This window comes from Nerophis lumbriciformis, linkage group LG12 (assembly GCF_033978685.3).
Source record: "Nerophis lumbriciformis linkage group LG12, RoL_Nlum_v2.1, whole genome shotgun sequence".
NCBI classification, from domain to species: Eukaryota; Metazoa; Chordata; class Actinopteri; order Syngnathiformes; family Syngnathidae; genus Nerophis; species Nerophis lumbriciformis.
In genome coordinates, this window is record NC_084559.2 from 19,549,963 (window position 1) to 19,571,332 (window position 21,370).

A 21,370-nucleotide genomic window follows, 5' to 3' on the forward strand; every position below is an offset into this window, starting at 1 on the left:
GATCTGTCCAGTTTTGGAGTTGACGTCAGCAGGCCAGGGAAGCTAGGGTCGATAGGGGGTTTAGCTCGCTCGTCTGCGGGAACAAACTGCCGCCATTGCTTGCCGTGCTACCGAGGTCCTTTGTCCCTGAATTGCTCACACACTCCGGCAGATTCAATGAGGGTCTGGCGGCAGATTTCTTTGACTTTATCGTTGGAAATGCATCTGCTTTGAGTGTCGCAGGATATCCACACATTCTTGCCATCTCTGTCGTAGCATAGCTTTCGTCGGTAAAGTGTGCGGAACAAACGTCCACTTTCTTGCCACTTTCGCATCTTTGGGCCACTGGTGCAACTTGAATCCGTCCCTGTTCGTGTTGTTACACCCTCCGACAACACACCGACGAGGCATGATGTCTCCAAGGTACGGAAAACAGTCGAAAAAACGGAAAATAACAAGAGTTGATTTGACTCGGTGTTTGAGAAAATGGCGGATTGCTTCCCGATGTGACGCCACGTTGTGACATCATCGCTCCGAGAGCAAATATTAGAAAGGCGTTTAATTTGCCAAAATTCACCCATTTAGAGTTCGGAAATCGGTTAAAAAAATATATGGTCTTTTTTCTGCAACATCAAGGTATATATTGACGCTTACATAGGTCTGGTGATAATGTTCCCCTTTAAACACGTGAGGAAAAAGCAACAGAGTGTTTCCTCAAACCGCCACATTGGTGAAATCCGCAACTGCCACAACACAGTCATTTATCCTCATTCAAATATTACAACTATAATAAACAATTATCAAAATGACACCATAGCCGAAATCAAGGTGACATAACTACAATATTAACCAAAGCGAATATGCTAGATTTAAGCATAAAATAAAAATAGAACACACAACAAATGTGGAAACACACATTTTTACCAAGGAGTTAAGGGTGCGCATCGTGCATTCAACCAATTTCAAGCGCTGCACGAAACTCTTAACTACAAAGATGATGGTCAAGTTGACTAAAGTCTTTGCATCTTACCGTTTCCTTATTTTATCCGTTGAGTGGATAATTTACAATGAAAGAAGGTATCTGTTGCCAGCCACAACAGGAGCATCTGATTGCTTGCACCTGCGCTAATTGGAGTAGCGGCAGCCAATCCAGAAGGCGCTCAAAGTCAGCTGACATGTCATCTTTACAGTGTCATGTGTGACGTGGGTTACACTTGAATTGCTATTGCGACATCCGGTGGACACATTTAGAACAGAAGTTTCTTTCATTAAAAAAATGCAGCTCATTTGTTTACTTTGCAAACTCATCTTGTGGGTCACAGGCCGGATTAAACTATAGAATAGCAAACCACTGACAGATATTGAAATACTTAACAAAACTAATGTTCCTCTCTTACATACGGTAACTTTCAGCAATAGCTGATATTGGTTTTCTTGTACATTGTTGAGGACCTGCCTTCAACCTCTCTATCCCTCTCAAGTTAAGTGAACTTTTGTCTATACTAGGAACAACTTCCCCCTTTACATACCTGGAAAGCATTGCTGGCAAAGCCAAGGCCCAGCTGTCTGCAGACCACCATGGCCTCCATGGTTCCCCAGCCCTCGCCGCACACAGTCCCCCACACCAGGGAGCCGTTCTTCTCCATCAGTACTTCCACGCGACCATCGAAGGGACTGCGACCGCCACTCAAACGAAGCTACAAATACGACAACATTGTTTAAGGCTCACATCTAGGACAGTTTTGATATTTGCGCCGGTTCAAATGACAGACAAAAAGATGTTTAAAACATGATGATTATGATTACCACTTCAAATATTTAGATTGTTGACTCTTTCTGTAAGCCTAACTAAAACTTCAAGTCAAATGGGGTCATCAAGTACATTTAGTAGGCACTGATTTTATAGTTCAGCACCCCTCTGTGTGCAATTTTTACTTTCCACCCACAGTCTGAATGCTTCTGTATATATGTATATAGTATAATATTTAAACAACACATTCAGAACATTTGTTCTCAGGACTGGACTGTGCACCTTACCTCCTTTTGCACTATTTTTCTTTTCTTTCCTTCCTATGTTTTGCATATTTATAGACTGTCGCACTGATACTGGAGTTGCTTTTAATCTCATTGTACCCGTGTGTCGTGACAATAAAAGGCATTCTATTCTATTTGTCCTGTGGACACATTTTTCTCAGCAGGTGCTGAGGACTACCGTATTTTTCGGAGTATAAGTCGCTCCGGAGTATAAGTCGCACCGGCCGAAAATGCATAATAAAGAAGGAAAAAAACATATATAAGTCACACTGGAGTATAAGTCTCATTTTTGGGGGATATTTATTTGATAAAAGCCAACACCAAGAATAGACATTTGAAAGGCAATTTAAAATAAATAAAGAATAGTGAACAACAGGCTGAATAAGTGTACGTTATATGAGGCATAAATAACCAACTGAGAACGTGCCTGGTATGTTAACGTAACATATTATGGTAAGAGTCATTCAAATAACTATAACATATAGAACATGCTATACGTTTACCAAACAATCTGTCACTCCATGAAATCTTATACGTCTAGTCTCTTACGTGAATGAGCTAAATAATATTATTTGATATTTTACGGTAATGTGTTAATAATTTCACACATAAGTCGTGCATACTTACACTCATGCACATAATCACGTTTCATCAAACATATATTAACGTTGTTGCCCTAGGGTAAACTGGGTGTAACACATGGCACACTGACAAAGCTTAACCTATTGTGACTATAACAATCTACAAGGTTAATGTAGGTTGCTTCTCTTTCTCCCCCTCCATTTTTCTGCATTCTTTCGTATCTCAAGTTATCATTACGTATATGTATTGTTGCATTTGAACAACTGTATTGTTGATAATAAAGGTAAATTATTGGTATTGTTCATTATCAATAGCGCTATTTCTATTGGTATTTGTATTGATCGTAGTGTAATAATGCTCATTGTCATTTCTGTATTATTTTTTATTTTTCGCTAACTGCTTATTTGCTATTATTTTACCATCATATTTGTACATGTCATATTTGCTGATGTTGCTCTATTGTTGTTGTTGTTGTCTGTCTAATCCCCCTCTTGTCCCCACAATTTCCCCCTCTGTCTTCTTTTTTTCCCTCTTTCTATCCCCAAAAAAAAAAAAAAAAAAAAAAAAAAAAAAAAAAAAAAAAAATATGAGGCATAAATAACCAACTGAGAACGTGCCTGGTATGTTAACGTAACATATTATGGTAAGAGTCATTCAAATAACTATAACATATAGAACATGCTATACGTTTACCAAACAATCTGTCACTCCATGAAATCTTATACGTCTAGTCTCTTACGTGAATGAGCTAAATAATATTATTTGATATTTTACGGTAATGTGTTAATAATTTCACACATAAGTCGCTCCTGAGAATAAGTCCCACCGCCGGCCAAACTATGAAAAAAACTGTGACTTATAGTCCGAAAAATACGGTAGTTGCTATCACAAAATGAAATAATATTGTATCCTAAGTAATATATAATCATGTGATATATATTAATTTCAATAATCATGGCGACTGAATCAAATGTCCATTTGGGCATCAATGTGCGGCGTTGGCATGTTCTACCCGTGAGTACTCTGGCTTCCTCCCACATCCCAAACGCCAGCCCATTGGCCTAAAGACTCAGGAATACGCATTGAGCTTGAAGGCTTCATCAGTGCAGGTTTACAATGTTTGATAGAAGGAAGAAAGGAGAGTTGTTTATTATTCTGAGTGTGTATTCTAAAAAAAATAAACACACATAATTATTAGGGACCGAGTCCCTTTGGGACAGAGGACCATATTGTATTTCTAGCGTTGTATTATTATACCGCCGCCTCTTTGAGCTGTAATTTGACCCCCTTAACCTGCTTCAAAACTCACCAAAATGGACACACATATCAGGACTGGCGAAAATTGCGATCCAATCAAAAAACCAAACCCCAAAACTCAAAATTGCGCTCTAGCGCCCCCTAGGAAGAAAACACAGACAAAACTGCCTGTAACTCCCAGTAGGAATGTCGTAGAGACATGAAACAAAAAAAACTCTATGTAGGTCTCACTTAGACCTATATTTCATACACTGACAACCCCCGGCAAAAATCAACAGGAAGTTTGCAATTCCCCCTTCAAAACAAAAGTTGTGTAAAAACAGTCGCCTTTTTTCAAACATTATCTCCTCTGAGCACGTTTGTCGTGTCAGCTTCAAATTAACACAGGAGAGAGATTGAACCCTTCTGATTAAAAGTTGATGAAAGAGTTTTAATTACTGCTCCGGTTTGGATTTTATGAGCCCTCAAAGTCAGTCCCGTCCATCGCTGCTTGCAGCTTTAATTACGATTGTACTTCCTTCTGAATCTGTCCATAGTGTCCCAACTCTAAAATAACCACGATCTAATCTTCACACAGATTCTTTGTTTGGGCACTGGATTCCCTGGAATGATGCGATGACGGAGACGACATATGAAAATGAAATCATAGGCAAACAATCGAGGTACTGCTGTATTATCAGTGTTAAATGTCACAATAAATAATAAATAATCAATATTAACACATTCAAAGCCATGATGAAACTTCTGACTGGAACTGTATGAGCTTTTAATTCTATTTCAGACACTGATTTCAGAATCTCTAAATCAGAATATTTCTGTAGTTTGACAGACAAAGAAATCCTGTAAAACTCACTCTTTCCTGGAAGCCCATAGCAGGGACGTTACATCGGATGGCCGCATCCTCCTCATGGCTGCAGTCCGCAGACTCCTTGTTGAAGGAACACTCAGTGATGGACTTCTCAAATCCAGAACAATTCACTTCGTTCATGTGCACTGGGCCCATTCCTTCAAAATAAGAAACACTTTCTCTGTTAGTCATGACCGGTGGTCACATGGACCTTTGTTTCACAGGTCAACATGTCAATCAACGCAGTGTTTTTCAACCACTGTGCCGTTAGATACAGTCTGGTGTGCCGTGGGAGATTATCTAATTTCACCTATTTGGGTTAAAAATATTTTTTGCAAACCAGTAATTATAGTCTGCAAATGATGTGTTGTTGTTGTTGAGTGTCGGTGCTGCCTAGAGCTCGGCAGAGAAACCGTGTAATACTTTTCCATATCAGTAGGTGGCAGCCGGTAGCCAATTGCTTTGTAGATGTCGGAAACAGCGGGAGCCAGTGTGCAGGTAAAAAAGTGTCTAATTCAGTGGTTCTTAACCTGGGTTCGATCGAACCCTAGGGGTTCGGTGAGTCGGCCTCAGGGGTTCGGTGGAGGTCAAGACACACCCGGCTCATCGTGTAAATACAAACTTCTCCCTATCGGCGTATTACGGATACCGCAACAGCTGACTGATTTGCAGGTGTGTAATTTGTTGTGAGTTTATGCACTGTGTTGGTTTTGTTCTTTGAACAAGGTGATGTTCATGCACGGTTCATTTTATGCACCAGTAAAAAAAACATGGTAACACTTTAGTATGGGGAATATATTCACCATTAATTAGTTGCTTGTTAACATGCAAATTAGTAACGTATTGACTCTTAACTCGTTATTATTAAGTACTTATTAATGCCTTACTCAGCATGGCCTTATTATAACCCTAACTCTCTAACTTTGACCCTAACCCTAACCAAATAACTCTAAATTAAGTATTTATTACTTAGAATATGTTCCCCTAGTGTTGAAATAACTCTAAATTAAGTCTTTATTACTTAGAATATGTTCCCCTAGTGTCCAAATAACTCTAAATTTAGTCTTAGTTACTTGGAATATGTTCCCCTCGTGTTCAAATAACTCTAAATTATGTCTTTGTTACTTAGAATATGTTCCCTTTGTGTCCAAATAACTCTAAATTAAGTCTTTGTTACTTAGAATATGTTCCCCTTGTGTCCAAATATCTCTAAATTAAGTTTTTGTTACTTAGAATATGTTCCCCTAGTGTCCAAATAACTCTAAATTAAGTCTTTGTTACTTAGAATATGTTCCCCTTGTGTCCAAATAACTCTAAATTAAGTCTTTGTTACTTAGGATATGTTCCCTTTGTGTCCAAATAACTCTAAATTAAGTCTTTGTTACTTAGAATATGTTCCCCTAGTGTCCAAATAACTCTAAATTAAGTCTTTGTTACTTACAATATGTTCCCCCTGTGTCCAAATAACTCTAAATTAAGTATTTCCTTTACTGCTAATCTACTTGTCTATGCACAGTAGTGTTGTAACGATAACAATATTTGGGTAACAGTACCGGTACTAAAATTATTTCGGTACTTTTCTAAATAAAGGGGACCACAAAAAAATGGCATTATTGGCTTTATTTTAACAAAAAATCTTAGGGTACATTAAACATATGTTTCTTATTGCAAGTTGGTCCTTAAATAAAATAGTGAACATACTAGACAACTTTTATTTTAGTGGTAAGTAAGCAAACAAAGGCTCCTAATTAGTCTGCTGGCGTATGCAGTAACTGTTACGATTGGGGGGGTCGCAGCTTGCTGCAGGGTTCGTTACCCCGCGATGCAGACGGACCACTCCGGACAGGACGTGCAGGTAGGAACATGATTTATTCTCGAAAATCAAAGAAGTACCAAAAACAGAAAGCAAGCCAAAGGAACAACGTGCCGATCGCACTCGAAGCTAAGGCTACAATAGACAAAAATAATAATAAATAATATATACCACTTAGCATACGATAGACTAGAGACAAGCAATACTCACGTAAACAGGTTGCATGTAGCAAACAAAGAAGCCAGGTAAACTGACCGGCAAAGGCAGGCTTAAATAATGCCTCCGATTAGTGCTCGGGAAACAGGTGAGCTTCCCGAACACCAATCAGAGACAGGTGAAAATAATAAGCAACCATGGTAACTTAAACAAACTGAAGGGTGCACAAAACAGGAACTGAGGGAGTCCAAAACTAACAGAAAATAACAAAACATGATCCGGGCCACGGATCATAACTGTAACATATTGTGTCATTTATCATTCTATTATTTTGTCAACATTATTAAGGACAAGTGGTAGAAAATGAGTTATTAATCTACTTGTTCATTTACTGTTAATATCTGCTTACTTTCTATTCTAACATGTTCTATCTACACTTCTGTTAAAATTTAAAAATCTCTTATTCTTCTGTTGTTTGATACTTTACATTAGTTTTGGATGATACCACAAATTTGGGTATCAATCCGATACCAAGTAGTTACAGGATCATACATTGGTCATATTCAAAGTCCTCATGTGTCCAGGGACATATTTCCTGAGTTTATAAACATAATATACATTTAAATAAAACAAAAGAAGATGTTGTGATGCCAAAAAATATTGATATAATCATAGTAGTATCGACAAGATACGTGCCTGTACTTGATATCATTACAGTGGATGTCAGGTGTAGATCCACCAATGGCGTTTGTTTACATTTTGACGCCGGTGAGCTACGGTGTGTAGTGAAACATGTTTAGCTATTCCTCTCGTCCTGCAGGGATGATACTTGTAAGAAACTTACTTTATTTGTCGCCATGGAGGCGGAGGATTAGTGATTTAGAAGTAGCTAAAACACTGCCGACGGAGGATGGACGTTAGCCGCTAGCTAGCTAGCCATATTTTAAAGCACCTCTTCCTGAGGGCGTTTCAGTGTTATAATTTCACCTTTATCGTTAGTTTTTAAGCCAAAATGCGTCCGTTCTCCCCTTTCTGTCTACACACTGTGTCTGCTTGTAAGTACTCTGTGATTGTGTGCCGCCGAACATGCTCGTCTGCTCGTAAACCAGCAACGTCACGACATTACTTCCACGCGGGCGCGGTGGACCGGTACATTTCAGAGACGGTATCGTACCGAAAATGATTCATTAGTATCGCGGTACTAAACTACCGTATTTTTCCGAGTATAAGTCGCTCCGGAGTATAAGTCGCACCGGCCGAAAATGCATAACAAAGAAGGAAAAAACATATATAAGTGGCACTGGAGTATAAGTCGCATTTTTTTGGGAAATTTATTTGATAAAAGCCAACACCAAGAATAGACATTTGAAAGGCAATTTAAAATAAATAAAGAATAGTGAACAACAGGCTGTATAAGTGTACGTTATATGAGGCATAAATAACCAACTGAGAACGTGCCTGGTATGTTAACGTAACATATTATGGTAAGAGTCATTCAAATAACTATAACATATAGAACATGCTATACGTTTACCAAACAATCTGTCACTCCTAATCGCTAAATCCCATGAAATCTTAAACGTCTAGTCCAGGGGTCGGCAACCTAAAATGTTGAAAGAGCCATATTGTACCAAAAATACAAAAACAATCTTGTCTGGAGCCGCAAAAAATTAAAAGCCATATTACATACAGATAGTGTGTCATGAGATATAAATTGAATTAAGAGGATTTAAAGGAAACTAAATGAGCTCAAATATAGCTACAAATGAGGTATAATGATGCAATATGTACATACAGCTAGCCTAAATAGCATGTTATGTTAGCATCGATTAGCTTGCAGTCATGCAGTGACCAAATATGTCTGATTAGCACTCCACACAAGTCAATAACATCAACAAAACTCACCTTTCATGCACAACGTTAAAAGTTTGGTGGACAAAATGAGACAGAAAAAGAAGTGGCATAAAACACGTCCTAGAAAGTCGGAGAAAGTTATACATGTAAACAAACTACGGTGAGTTCAAGGACCGCCAAAATTAGTAGGACAAAACTGTGCTCGCCAAATACTCGAATCAGTTTTGAAAATGTAATTTTGTTTATAGATTATATGCAATCTGTTGTGTTCCAAAATTTTCTTTTTTTTTTTTTTTTTTTTTTTTTTTTTTTCTCAGTGTACATGAATGAAGGTGTGTGTTGCTGGACCCGACTTGGACATTATCTGGAATGGACCTGGTTTTTAAAAAAAAAAAACTTTAAATGAAGCTAATTTCATTTACAACCAGGTCTGGTGAAGATAAGGTCCTTTCTTTCCTTTTTTTTTTTTTTTTATAGATAAGATAAATAAATATTTTCTAGGATAAAAGGGAAAGTAAAACAATATAAAAATAATTACATAAGGGAGAAAAAAGGGGGAAAAAAGGAAGGTAATTGAATGAAAATGTTAGTGGACCAGCAGCACAAACAATCAGGTGTGCTTCAGGGACTGTGTTGTGTCCCTTGCAGAAGTGTTGTCCATGTTGTGGGAACCAGAGTATTGATAGCAGAAAGAAACAACCCCTTTTGTGTGAGTGGGTGTGTATGAGTGTGAATGGGGGAGGGAGGGTTTTTTTTGGGTTGATGCACTAGTTGAAAGTGTTTCGTGTGTTTTTTTCTATGTTGATTTAATAAATAAATTAAAAAAATAAAAAGATTTGCTATGCGCAGAGGACGCTAAAACAGTGCGCAATTGCACAGGCGAGCACCTTAGAGGGAGCGTTGCTCGCACGGCTGCGCTAGCATCACAGCTAACGTTAGCCACGCTGCTACCTCTCTGCTCGGGGAGGACGTATACGTATGTGACGTATGACGTGACAGTATGCGACGTGTGTAAGAAGGTGCGCTTGCTGTCTGTGAGAGGGAGACACAGGAAAGAGTGAGAAGAGCCTGTCGTGTAATGCCAGCAGCTAAAAGCAACTGCGTGAGAATTGTGGATGTGTTGAAGGTGTGCTGGAAAATGCGGAACGGAAATTATGGAGCAGCAGAAAAGTGGAATGTATTATTTAAATCGGTGCGTTGGAAAACACGGACCGGAGTTTTTTTTTAAACTGGATCTGGATCGGCATTTTCCCATGCCTTGCCGATACGCAATTTTTGGCAAATATCGGCAGCCGATCCGATCCAAATATCGGATCGGGACATCCCTAACGTCTAGTGTCTTACGTGAATGAGCTAAATAATATCATTTGATATTTTACGGTAATGCGTTAATAATTTCACACATAAGTCGCTCCTGAGTATAAGTCGCACCCCCCGGCCAAACTATGGAAAAAACTGCGACTTATAGTCCGAAAAATACGGTAATACCGGTATACCGTACAACCCTAATGCACAGTAAATTAAGATAACAGGTCAGCTCAGTCTACAAAAATATGTATTTTTAGCGATTTCGAGAGTACATTTCAGCTTTTCCAGAGGGCAACCAAGTGTTGTAACACGTACAGTAAAAAATTATTCATGCAGTCAGCTGTTTACGCCACACTGCACTTTGGAAAAGAAGTCCTTCCGATGCAGGTCATAATTATAGAACTGGTTACTTGGTCTTTTTTTCCGCCTCCTAGACTGTGAGGTTAACTGATTATATAGGTTAAACATGCAACCACATCTATTGCAAAACATCTCCATAATTCATAGTTATTATACTGTATTTCACATCAAATATGTCAAAGCAGATGACTTTTGGACCTTAAAATATACTTTTTTTTTATACCAAGGGCAGTCTAAGTCGTGAACAGACAGGAATGATTTCATTGAAGAATAATCCGCATAAGTGTATTGATGTGTTAGAATGGTTTGTTCTTCGAAGTGAATTTTTAGTGCATCCGCTTGTGGTATTGTGTAACATATTTTTGTTTGTTATTAGATACATTTTCTACAAGCGAACTGATTCACGTGACAACATTTGAGGCAGCGGAATGTTTTTATCCATAATCATTTTTTCCCGATGTACACCACTTTCAGTTCAGTTCAGTTTATATGGAACATGCAAACGATACAATGTAGTGCATCACACAATTCCAGTTGTTTCATTACAGCACGTCCGAAAAGGAGTAGGAAGAAGCAGAGCTTATTTAATACTACCCCTTTTCATACCATAGCAATTTTATTAAATTTCCTTGTTCTCCGTTTTATCCAATTTCCTTGTTCTATGTGACAGAACAGTGAACAAATACATGATAAATAAATAATATACCATAGTAAGCATACAGATATTAAATACATAAATAATATTTGTCTCAATAAAATAACATTAAAAATTTAAAAAAATAGGGGGAAAAAAGGGTTCATCATAATTCTTGTTCTGTGTACTTTGTGAACACTTGTAATTTGAACCGTCTCTTAAACTGAATCATATTGATGCTTTGTTTGATTTCTTCGCTTAATCCGTTCCATGATTTAATTCCCCATACTGATATACTAAAGGTTTTAAGTAGAGATGTCCGATAATGGCTTTTTTGCCGATATTCCGATATTGTCCAACTCTTAATTACCGATTCCGATATCAACCGATACCGATATATACAGTCGTGGAATTAACACATTATTATGTCTAAATTTGTTGTGATGCCCCACTGGATGGTTTGGTGATATCGGGGGTGGTGTATATTGTAGCGTCCCGGAAGAGTTAGTGCTGCAAGGGGTTCTGGGTATTTGTTCCGTTGTGTTTATGTTGTGTTACGGTGCGGGTGTTCTCCCGAAATGTGTTTGTCATTCTTGTTTGGTGTGGGTTCACAGTGTGGCGCATATTTGTAACAGTGTTAAAGTTGTTTATACAGCCACCCTCAGTGTGACCTGTATGGCTGTTGACCAATAATGCCTTACATTCACTTGTGTGTGTGAAAAGCCGTAGATATTATGTGATCGGGCTGGCACGCAAAGGCAGTGCCTTTAAGGCACGCCCCCAATATTGTTGTCTGGGTGGAAATCGGGAGAAATTGGGGAGAATGGTTGCCCCGGCAGATTTTCGGGAGGGGCACTGAATTTCGGGGGTCTCCCGGGAAGTTTGTGAGGGTTGGCAAGTATGACTGGGAGACTCAACTGCTCTGTACTTCTCCCTATGTCCGTGTACCACTCCGTACAGCGGCGTTTTAAAAAGTCATACATTTTACTTTTTGAAACCGATACCGATAATTTCCGATATTACATTTTAAAGCATTTATCGGCCGATAATATCGGCAGTCCGATATTATCGGACATCTCTCATTCTGATTCTTCAGGAGGGTGACAGCTTGGGTCTTTTTCCTTATCCTGGCAAATTGGTGACATTTCCAAAATATGTAGCTAAAAAGTATTATTTGAACAGAGGATCTTGAATTAGAACATTTCTCCAACAACTTCTTCCAATGTATGTCTATTTTCCACTCCTGTTTATATCTACAATTCTCTTTCTTGGATCTTCACTGAGTTCCTCAGAACTTTGCATTTCCCCTGAATACCGTATTTTTCGGACTATAAGTCGCAGTTTTTTTAATAGTTTGGCCGGGCTCCAGTGCGACTTATATATGTTTTTTTCCTTTTTTATTATGCATTTTCGGCAGGTGAGACTTATACTCCGGTGCGACTTATACTCCGAAAAATGCGGTAATAGTAAATAAGAAATGTACTTTTGCGAAGAGAATTATTGTCATTATCCCGAATAGGATGTCAATACATTCTGGAACCATTGGTGAATATATGTTTATATTTAAGTCTGGTTGTAATAAGATGCTTTGTCAATTTGAGAAAATTCCTAAATGAATTGAAACATTTACATCATCAGTGTCAATTATTACCAAATCTTACAGGCAGTGTTCCCCTTTAATATTGTGTTGTTTATCTCCAAAGAATAACTTGCAACGTTGCCTCTCTGTATTTGTCCTGCAGCTCACACGCCAGCAATAACTTTGACAGGTCAAATTTCAGCACTCTCATCTTTTAAATTTAACTGATTCGTCACAGGAAAAAACAAAACAGAAAATGTCTGTTTTTTGATCAAGTAACTCAAGGGTTAAAGGTGTGAACGCTCCTATTCAACTGTAAACCAACGAACGTAACTAATCTGATGCAGGTGTTCGAAGGGAAAATGATTTTTTTATCCTCAGAATTGACTGATTCCATATTTGTTTTCACTCCGCTTGATCTAAACCGTAACTGACCATTTATATTATTGATTTCTTTTAGTGTTTCTTAAAGCTAGAAAGTTGCATTCAAATGCTTTTTTTGTTGTTACAAAATCATACACCCTCAGTGTGACCTGTATGGCTGTTGACCAAGTATGTGTTGCATTCACTGATGTGTGTAAAAGCCGCATATAAAAGAAAAGCGGACGTGACGACAGGTTGTAGAGGACGCTAAAGGCAATAATGTTGTCCGGGTGGAAATCGGGAGAATGGTTGCCCCGGGAGATTTTCGGGAGGGGCACTGAAATTCACAAGTTTCCCGGGAAAATCGGGAGGTTGAAACCGATACCGATAATTTCCGATATTACATTTTAAAGCATTTATCGGCCGATAATATCGGCCTGTACGTGAATACAAATGTTTTAAATTAGATTGTCCACTAAGGTTATGTTTCTCCTCTTTAGTTGAGAAGAATTGTTGTACATTCTTGGGTAGCAGGTTATAGTTTGCTTTGTACATCTTTTTAGCTGTTTGCAAATGCACCAAATCGTTGAATTTCAATAATTGTGACTTAAAGGGGAACATTATCACAATTTCAGAAGGGTTAAAACCATTAAAAATCAGTTCCCAGTGGCTTATTTTATTTTTCGAAGTTTTTTTCAAAATTTTACCCATCACGCAATATCCCTAAAAAAAGCTTCAAAGTGCCTGATTTTAACCATCGTTATATACACCCGTCCATTTTCCTGTGACGTCACATAGTGATGCCAACTCAAACAAACATGGCGCATAGAACAGCAAGCTATAGCGCCATTAGCTCGGATTCAGACTCGGATTTCAGCGGCTTAAGCGATTCAACAGATTACGCATGTATTGAAACAGATGGTTGTAGTGTGGAGGCAGGTAGCGAAAATGAAATTGAAGAAGAAACTGAAGCTATTGAGCCATTTCGGTTTGAACCGTATGCAAGCGAAACCGACGAAAACAACACGACAGCCAGCGACACGGGAGAAAGCGAGGACGAATTCGGCGATCGCTTTCTAACCAACAATTGGTATGTGTTTGTTTGGCATTAAAGGAAACTAACAACTATGAACTAGGTTTATAGCATATGAAATACATTTGGCAACAACATGCACTTTGAGAGTGCGGACAGCCCAATTTTCATCAATTAATTTATTCTGTAGACATACCCTCATCCGCTCTCTTTTCCTGAAAGCTGATCTGTCCAGTTTTGGAGTTGATGTCAGCAGGCCAGGGAAGCTAGGGTCGATATTCTTCTCTTGATCATTTTCAGTGGCATAAGGGACGGTGTGAGCCAAGACATCCAGGGGGTTTAGCTCGCTCGTCTGCGGGAACAAACTGCCGCCATTGATTGCCGTGCTACCGAGGTCCTTTGTCCCTGAATTGCTCACACACTCCGGCAGATTCAATTGGGGTCTGGCGGCAGATTTCTTTGACTTTATCGTTGGAAATGCATCTGCTTTGAGTGTCGCAGGATATCCACACATTCTTGCCATCTCTGTCGTAGCATAGCTTTCGTCGGTAAAGTGTGCGGAACAAACGACTGACCATTTCGTCGGCTTTCCCCACACCCTCGTATTTTGAACAAATTTCATCCAATTTCTTGCCACTTTCGCATCTTTGGGCCACTGGTGCAACTTGAATCCGTCCCTGTTCGTGTTGTTACACCCTCCGACAACACACCGACGAGGCATGATGTCTCCAAGGTACGGAAAACAGTCGAAAAAACAGAAAATAACAGAGCTGATTTGACTCGGTGTTTGAGAAAATGGCGGATTGCTTCCCGATGTGACGTCACACGCTCCGAGAGCGAATAATAGAAAGGCGTTTAATTCGCCAAAATTCACCCATTTAGAGTTCGAAAATCGGTTAAAAAAATATATGGTCTTTTTTCTGCAACATCAAGGTATATATTGACGCTTACATAGGTCTGGTGATAATGTTCCCCTTTAATAAATAAAAGGTTTGTATGTTCTCTATACCTGTGATGAGGTGGCGACTTGTCCAGTGGGTGGTCATTGACATCAAGATTCTTAATCACAGACTCGATTGTCAATTCAGGGGAGAAAAGGATATTCTCTACTTGCGTGCATGGTGGGGTTTAAAACAAATAACTGCCAGAGTCGAAATGATTAACATCCAAAGACATTCTCTACTCACTAACTAGCTCACCCTTTCCATCCATCCATTTTCTACCGCTTGTCCCTTACGGGGTCGCAGGGGGGTGCTGAAGCCTATCTCAGCTGCATTCGGGAGGAAGGCAGCGTACACCCTGGACAAATCGCCACCTCATCACAGGGCCTGTTAGAATAATTTCATCTAAGTTATCACAAAAACTTTGTGTTGAAATGAGTTCCCAGCGAGAAGACCAAAAGCTGTCTTTGAACCTACCAAGAAGACTTGTAAAACTCCACTGTGTAGGGGGGGAAGCAACATGAAGGTGTTCTGTTTTCTTTCATGTATTGTAATCAACAGAAAGATATTGTTCTAACCCAAGGACTACAAAGCGGAGAGAAGGCAGGATCTGCCAAAGTTCCAGACACTGCTTTTCCGAACTCTTTTACGAACCTCTTCTTTGAACTGTTTTACGACCTTTTCTGTGAAATGTTTACTACCTTTTTCTTTTGTACTGTTCTGTAACCAAAGGCAACGCTGTTTACGACCCACGTCCCTTTGGAAGCAGCTGTTGCCATGTGGCCAGGGAAAGTCCAAATAAAGGAGGAGGCGTTCAATCTTTCGCCAGAGCGTGCTGAGACACTGTACGAGAGTACAGACCAGACGTTTCTCCTCAAATTGAGCCAAAATTAATTCTGTCTCTGTTTAATTCTTTGCTTCTTGTCTTGTTTAATAGATGTCATCAGTGTTTGAACCTGACATCTTAACAGAGATAGACAACATTCACACACTAGGGAGCATTTAGTGTTGCCAATCAAACTATCCCCAGGTGCATGTCTTTGGAGGTGGGAGGGGCCTATCCCCAGGTGCATGTTTTTGGAGGTGGGAGGGACCTATCCCCAGGTGCATGTCTTTGGAGGTGGGAGGAAGCCGGAGTACCCGGAGGGAACCGACGCAGTCACAGGGAGAACATGCAAACTCCACACAGAAAGATCCTGAGCCCAGGATCGAACTCAGGACCTCCGTATTGTCAGGCACATGTACTAACCCCTCTGCCACCGTGCTGCCTAGCTCACCCTTTCATTAATAGGAATTCACTGACGTTGTCTTTTCCTTTTCTTTGGACTCATCTTCAACAACTTATGTTTATGTGCTGGCGCAGTGAAGTTTTACACTGAACAGACCAAACAGATCGATGTGAAACCGACACTTTTAAGGCTTTAGGACTTATTCTAGGACTCGTCTCAGTCATGCCGCCATTTTTCCGATGAAAAGAGTGAGGGCGGGATGGGTGAGACAAAAGATAGCCGGTAGGGTGTGTGCATTACACATACTGGTGTATAGGTGAATTACAAGGAGCGGTTTGAGTCAGGAGACCAAAAATGAATACAGTAGCTGGTCACCAGTAAAACGACACACCAACTAAACAAAATTGTTGACTAATGTTCATGGTCGATTAAGGCGGATACATTTGAGAGTGACGTCATATAACTTACCTTGTCCGAGCCGACCTCCTGACAGAGCTTCAATGGCGGTACCAAAGCCCAACTCACGACAGACCACGGTGGACGACAGCAGGTTCCATTTGTCATCACATATGGTGCCCCACTCTCCATTCTTCAACACTTCTACACGGCCCTCGCCCACAATGGCTCCACCACGTAGACGGACCAGTGGTTGCTGCAGTGTACAAAAGGTCAGAAAACTCTGAAAATTGCTTTTCTCCATTTAAACCCCCCCGAATACAATTAGTAAAATACTGATAGTAGTTCTTTAGAATAGTCTATTCAACAGACTGTTAGCTAGGAATACAGCTATGCCAATATATATACAGAAAAAATAAATTAGGATCTAGTAGTACATTTCTTTTCATGCATTTCTTTTTATGTTGGAATGTCACAGAAAAGTTATTTTGTATATCATGTCAAATACATTCCATCCATCCATCTTCTTCCGCTTATCCGAGGTCGGGTCGTGGGGGCAGCCTAAGCAGGGAAGCCCAGACTTTCCTCTCCCCAGCCACTTTGTCCAGCTCTTCTTGAGGGATCCCGAGGCGTTCCCAGGCCTGCCGGGAGACATAGTCTTCCCAACGTGTCCTGGGTCTTCCCCGTGGCCTCCTACCGGTCAGACGTGCCCTAAACACCTCCCTAGGGAGGCGTTCGGGTGGCATCCTGACCAGATGCCCGAACCACGTCATCTGCCTTCTCTCGATGTGGAGGAGCAGCGGCTTTACTTTGAGCTCCTCCCGGATGGCAGAGCTTCTCACCCTATCTCTAAGGGAGAGCCCCGCCACCCGGCGGAGGAAACTCATTTTGGCCGCTTGTACCCGTGATCTTGTCCTTTCGGTCATAACCCAAAACTCATGACCATAGGTGAGGATGGGAACGTAGATCGACCGGTAAATTGAGAGCTTTGCCTTCCGGATGGCGGAGCTTCTCACCCTATCTCTAAGGGAGAGCCCCGCCACCCGGCGGAGGAAACTCATTTCGGCCGCTTGTACCTGTGATCTTGTCCTTTCGGTCATAACCCAAAGCTCATGACCATAGGTGAGGATGAGAGCATAGATCGACCGGTAAATTGAGAGCTTTGCCTTCCGGATGGCAGAGCTTCTCACCCTATCTCTAAGGGAGAGCCCCGCCACCCGGCGGAGGAAACTCATTTCGGCCGCTTGTACCCGTGATCTTGTCCTTTCGGTCGTAACCCAAAGCTCATGACCATAGGTGAGGATGGGAACGTAGATCGACCGGTAAATTGAGAGCTTTGCCTTTCGGCTCAGCTCCTTCTTCACCACAACGGATCGATACAGCGTCCACATTACTGAAGACGCCGCACCGATCTGCCTGTCGATCTCACAATCCACTCTTCCCTCACTCGTGAACAAGACTCCGAGGTACTTGAACTCCTCCACTTGGGGCACGGTCTCCTCCCCAACCTGGAGATGGCACTCCAACCTTTTCCGGGCGAGAACCATGGACTCGGACTTGGAGGTGCTGATTCTCATCCCAGTCGCTTCACACTCGGCTGCGAACCGATCCAGTGAGAGCTGAAGATCCTGGCCAGATGAAGCCATCAGGACCACATCATCTGCAAAAAGCAGAGACCTAATCCTGCAGCCACCAAACCAGGTCCCCTCAACGCCTTGACTGCGCCTAGAAATTCTGTCCATAAGAGTTATAAACAGAATCGTGACAAAGGGCAGCCTTGGCGGAGTCCAACCCTCAATGGAAACGTGTCCGACTTACTGCCGGCAATGCGGACCAAGCTCTGACACTGATCATACAGGGAGTCAAATACATTGACGTATGTATTTCTGTATGTTCAGTATTATAACATTTTGAAGTAAAGCCTCTTAAAAAGCTCTCAAATGGAGACAACCTGGTATCTGTCTGCTAAGCTCGCGAGAAGAGACGTTAGCAAAAACAGAACAAACTGCTGGTATCACAGTGCTTCTATCAGATGTTTTAGATGCTGGCCAATATAATCTGATAAGCTAATATCGGACGGATATCCGATATCCAGATCATGTTAACATATATTGTGATTTTTTTTTTATAGAAGTAATACCTTTTGGTCTTAAATTTTATGTTAAGAAAATTGCTCGCCTAAGTAGACAACATAAGCGGGTACTCATTAGTAATAAGAACAAAAAAGTGGACAAGGTTGTCTGACATAGACGAGCAGTTGAAACGATACTTAAGCAGGTTAAACTGTATCGATTTTTTTAAACAAAGTTTATTTAGAGTTTAGTTTATCATATGCTTTAATGTGGCTGTGTATCAAAAGGAGTCATCAGTGGGTGCGGTAGGGCTGCCAGTACAAAAGTTTGGGCCTGACCAACCACGCCACCCACACAAATACCCCACCCTTATCCCACGCCTTTGACGCTTCACCCCGCGTGGTATGACGGAAAACGGAGCAGCTCCCCTAGTGGCTGGCAGCGGATGCTTACCCCCTTACCAATCGTTGCAAGGCTTGAGTTGTATGTCGTAATATATTATATTTTATATTACAATTTTGGGATTTTACCTGGTTAAATAAAGGCTTAAAAAAAACACACACAAAAAAAAAATGTTGTACTTTGCTATCGAGTTTTTTCTTTCTCACTCCACACTGGGCCCCCCAATAAGAGCCCAGCCGAAGATCGACTTTTTTTTATTTTACTCATCCTCCCTTAACATTGACCTTTTTCAGCGTTCCTGTTCTGTTACCCTATACAATTTGTGTCTAATCTTGAATGAGTTTGTGCTGAAAATGAAACGTTGTTGTACTTGTGCAATGACAATAAAGATCCATCCATGTACGCAGGTAAAGTATTTTCCTGTTATAAAAAAATATATGGTGTACAACTCGGCCTGATGACCAGTCAACCACAGGATAGTCGTCAATGGTGCGTTGACAGACACTGATCCTAGACCAGCTGTGTGAAAAGTAGATACAGTATGTGAAAGCTTAAGCACAAAGCTTGTTTATGTGGAGAATGCATATATGTTAAAGAGTTATTTCTGTACTCATAGTCATGTTTAAAATATCTAGTGTTTTTCCATTTGTACTCTTTCTATCTTTTATCTTATGTCCGCAAGTAAACTATGTGTGTTACCTTGAAGGCTTGCACTGTAGGAGATGGAGTACTCCCTTTTGTCTTATCTGTATTAGAACAATGAGGCCGTGTTCCTTTCCGGACAGGTGGGGGTTTTCTTCATGTGCAAGAAGTTGGCTCTTCCGTTTGCGTGTCAGATCAACTAGAGTAGCCGATATGAATGTATTGGTTAAGCTGATCTCCTAAAGCTTTAGTAAAACTTGATAATATTCCAATTCTGCCTTGGTGGTCCTTCTTACTCAGCATATATGTCATCGAAAGAACTTGGGATTGATTAGTAACTTACATTCCCTGGGAGGAAGAACTGGTTGACGCAACATTTACTATACACATTGTACTCCCAAAAGGTCTCTCATCTAAATACTAAAATTGACAGCGGTGAATTCGTAACAGACAGATGCTGGCCTTTGAATGTACATGCTAAACTAAAATATATCTGCGCTATAATTTGATGTTCTGAACTATGCCTGCCTTCAGTGTGTCGAATACCTTAAAAGCACTACATTCTACAATATCAAGCCAGCACACAATGACATAATATGAGGTTGCTACTATTCTTTGTAATGACTAGTTAACTTACATAATCAGATGGGTAAGCTTACCCCAAATGGTTTGCTTTAATTGAACATGTGTTTGCCCCAAGCCGAACACGCGTGACAAGAGGTCTGGTGAGAATGTACCTCTTGTTTAAAGGCCTTTTTGAATCCAGTGGTAGATGACGGGGCAAAGGCTCTGCCAGGCACACAGCTCACCACCACTGGCAAGCCACCGTCACAGGTCCCATTGGAACTCAAGGAATCAACCTGTCCCAGTTTGCAGCTGGACAGATGGGCCTCGGTGCCGGTGCAGTTTACGGAGAACTCCCAGTATGTTGGCTTTCTCCTGCGAGCAAACATCCTGCAGGAGGGAGGAGAGCTCAATTTAGATTTACATGAATAGATACAGTAATACCATTGGGAGACAAATATATTGCACTTACAAATTCACATACATACTCACTTTCGCACAATTATTTATACATATATACATACACTTACGTATATTCATTAATTAATACATACATACATATGCGCAAACATTGGTACTTACCCACATACACAGATATTTACTCTCCCACAGGCATGGATGCTTTGATACCATAAAAAATTGCAACTTCAACCTGTTTGCATGTCAACTGCTTGAACCGTGCAAGCAAACGCTACGTCACATGCAACAAATGTACCGATATATAGTGTCATTTGATATTACCTAAATCGGTACCCGGTAATCTCAATGGAATTCAGTCAGTACTGATTCAGTACCCACCCGTAACCATCAATCAATCAAAGTTTACTTATATAGCCCTAAATCACGAGTGTCTCAAAGGGCTGCACAAGCCACAACGACATCCTCGGCTCAGATCCCACATCAGGGCAAGAAAAAAACTCAACCGGTGACAGTAACGGTGACATAGACCAAACTGTAATACGTCAATTCCAGTGTGCAGCCTTTCCTTTGTTTCTCTGTGAAAGTGACATTTTCAAGTCGAGGGCTCACTCTTTGTATTTTGGATCGTGTACAATAATCCAACATGGAGAATAAAAGTGACGGATGTTCCAGCTCCAACAACAATCTGAATGTTACGAATTAGAACGATCCTTAGAATGATCTCATGCTCAGTCTTCATTGCTTACTACTACTAACCAAGAAGCTAAATAGCTGTTTGGTGCTCACTCTCATGAAAACACTGGCACCTGGCATTTTGGGAGAGAACACAACTTCAAGTGTTCCACGCCGACAAAGAGTTTTCAAAAAATGAAGACGACGTGGGATGGGCTGGCATAGTGACTAAG

At 40.6% G+C, this 21,370-nt stretch overlaps 1 protein-coding gene across 2 annotated transcripts in view; it reads right to left on the reverse strand.

Moving 5' to 3' along the window:
* LOC133623086 (lysyl oxidase homolog 2B-like) overlaps nt 1-21,370 on the reverse strand; it is a 92,241-nt gene that overhangs the window by 19,265 nt on the left and 51,606 nt on the right. For both annotated transcript variants that reach the window (XM_061986045.1, XM_061986046.1), the window contains 4 exons: nt 20,219-20,435; nt 16,438-16,621; nt 4,706-4,857; nt 1,509-1,676 (listed from right to left, as the gene is read on the reverse strand). In XM_061986045.1, the coding sequence (XP_061842029.1) occupies nt 1,509-1,676; nt 4,706-4,857; nt 16,438-16,621; nt 20,219-20,435 (721 nt within the window). The remainder of the gene's footprint in view (nt 1-1,508; nt 1,677-4,705; nt 4,858-16,437; nt 16,622-20,218; nt 20,436-21,370) is intronic.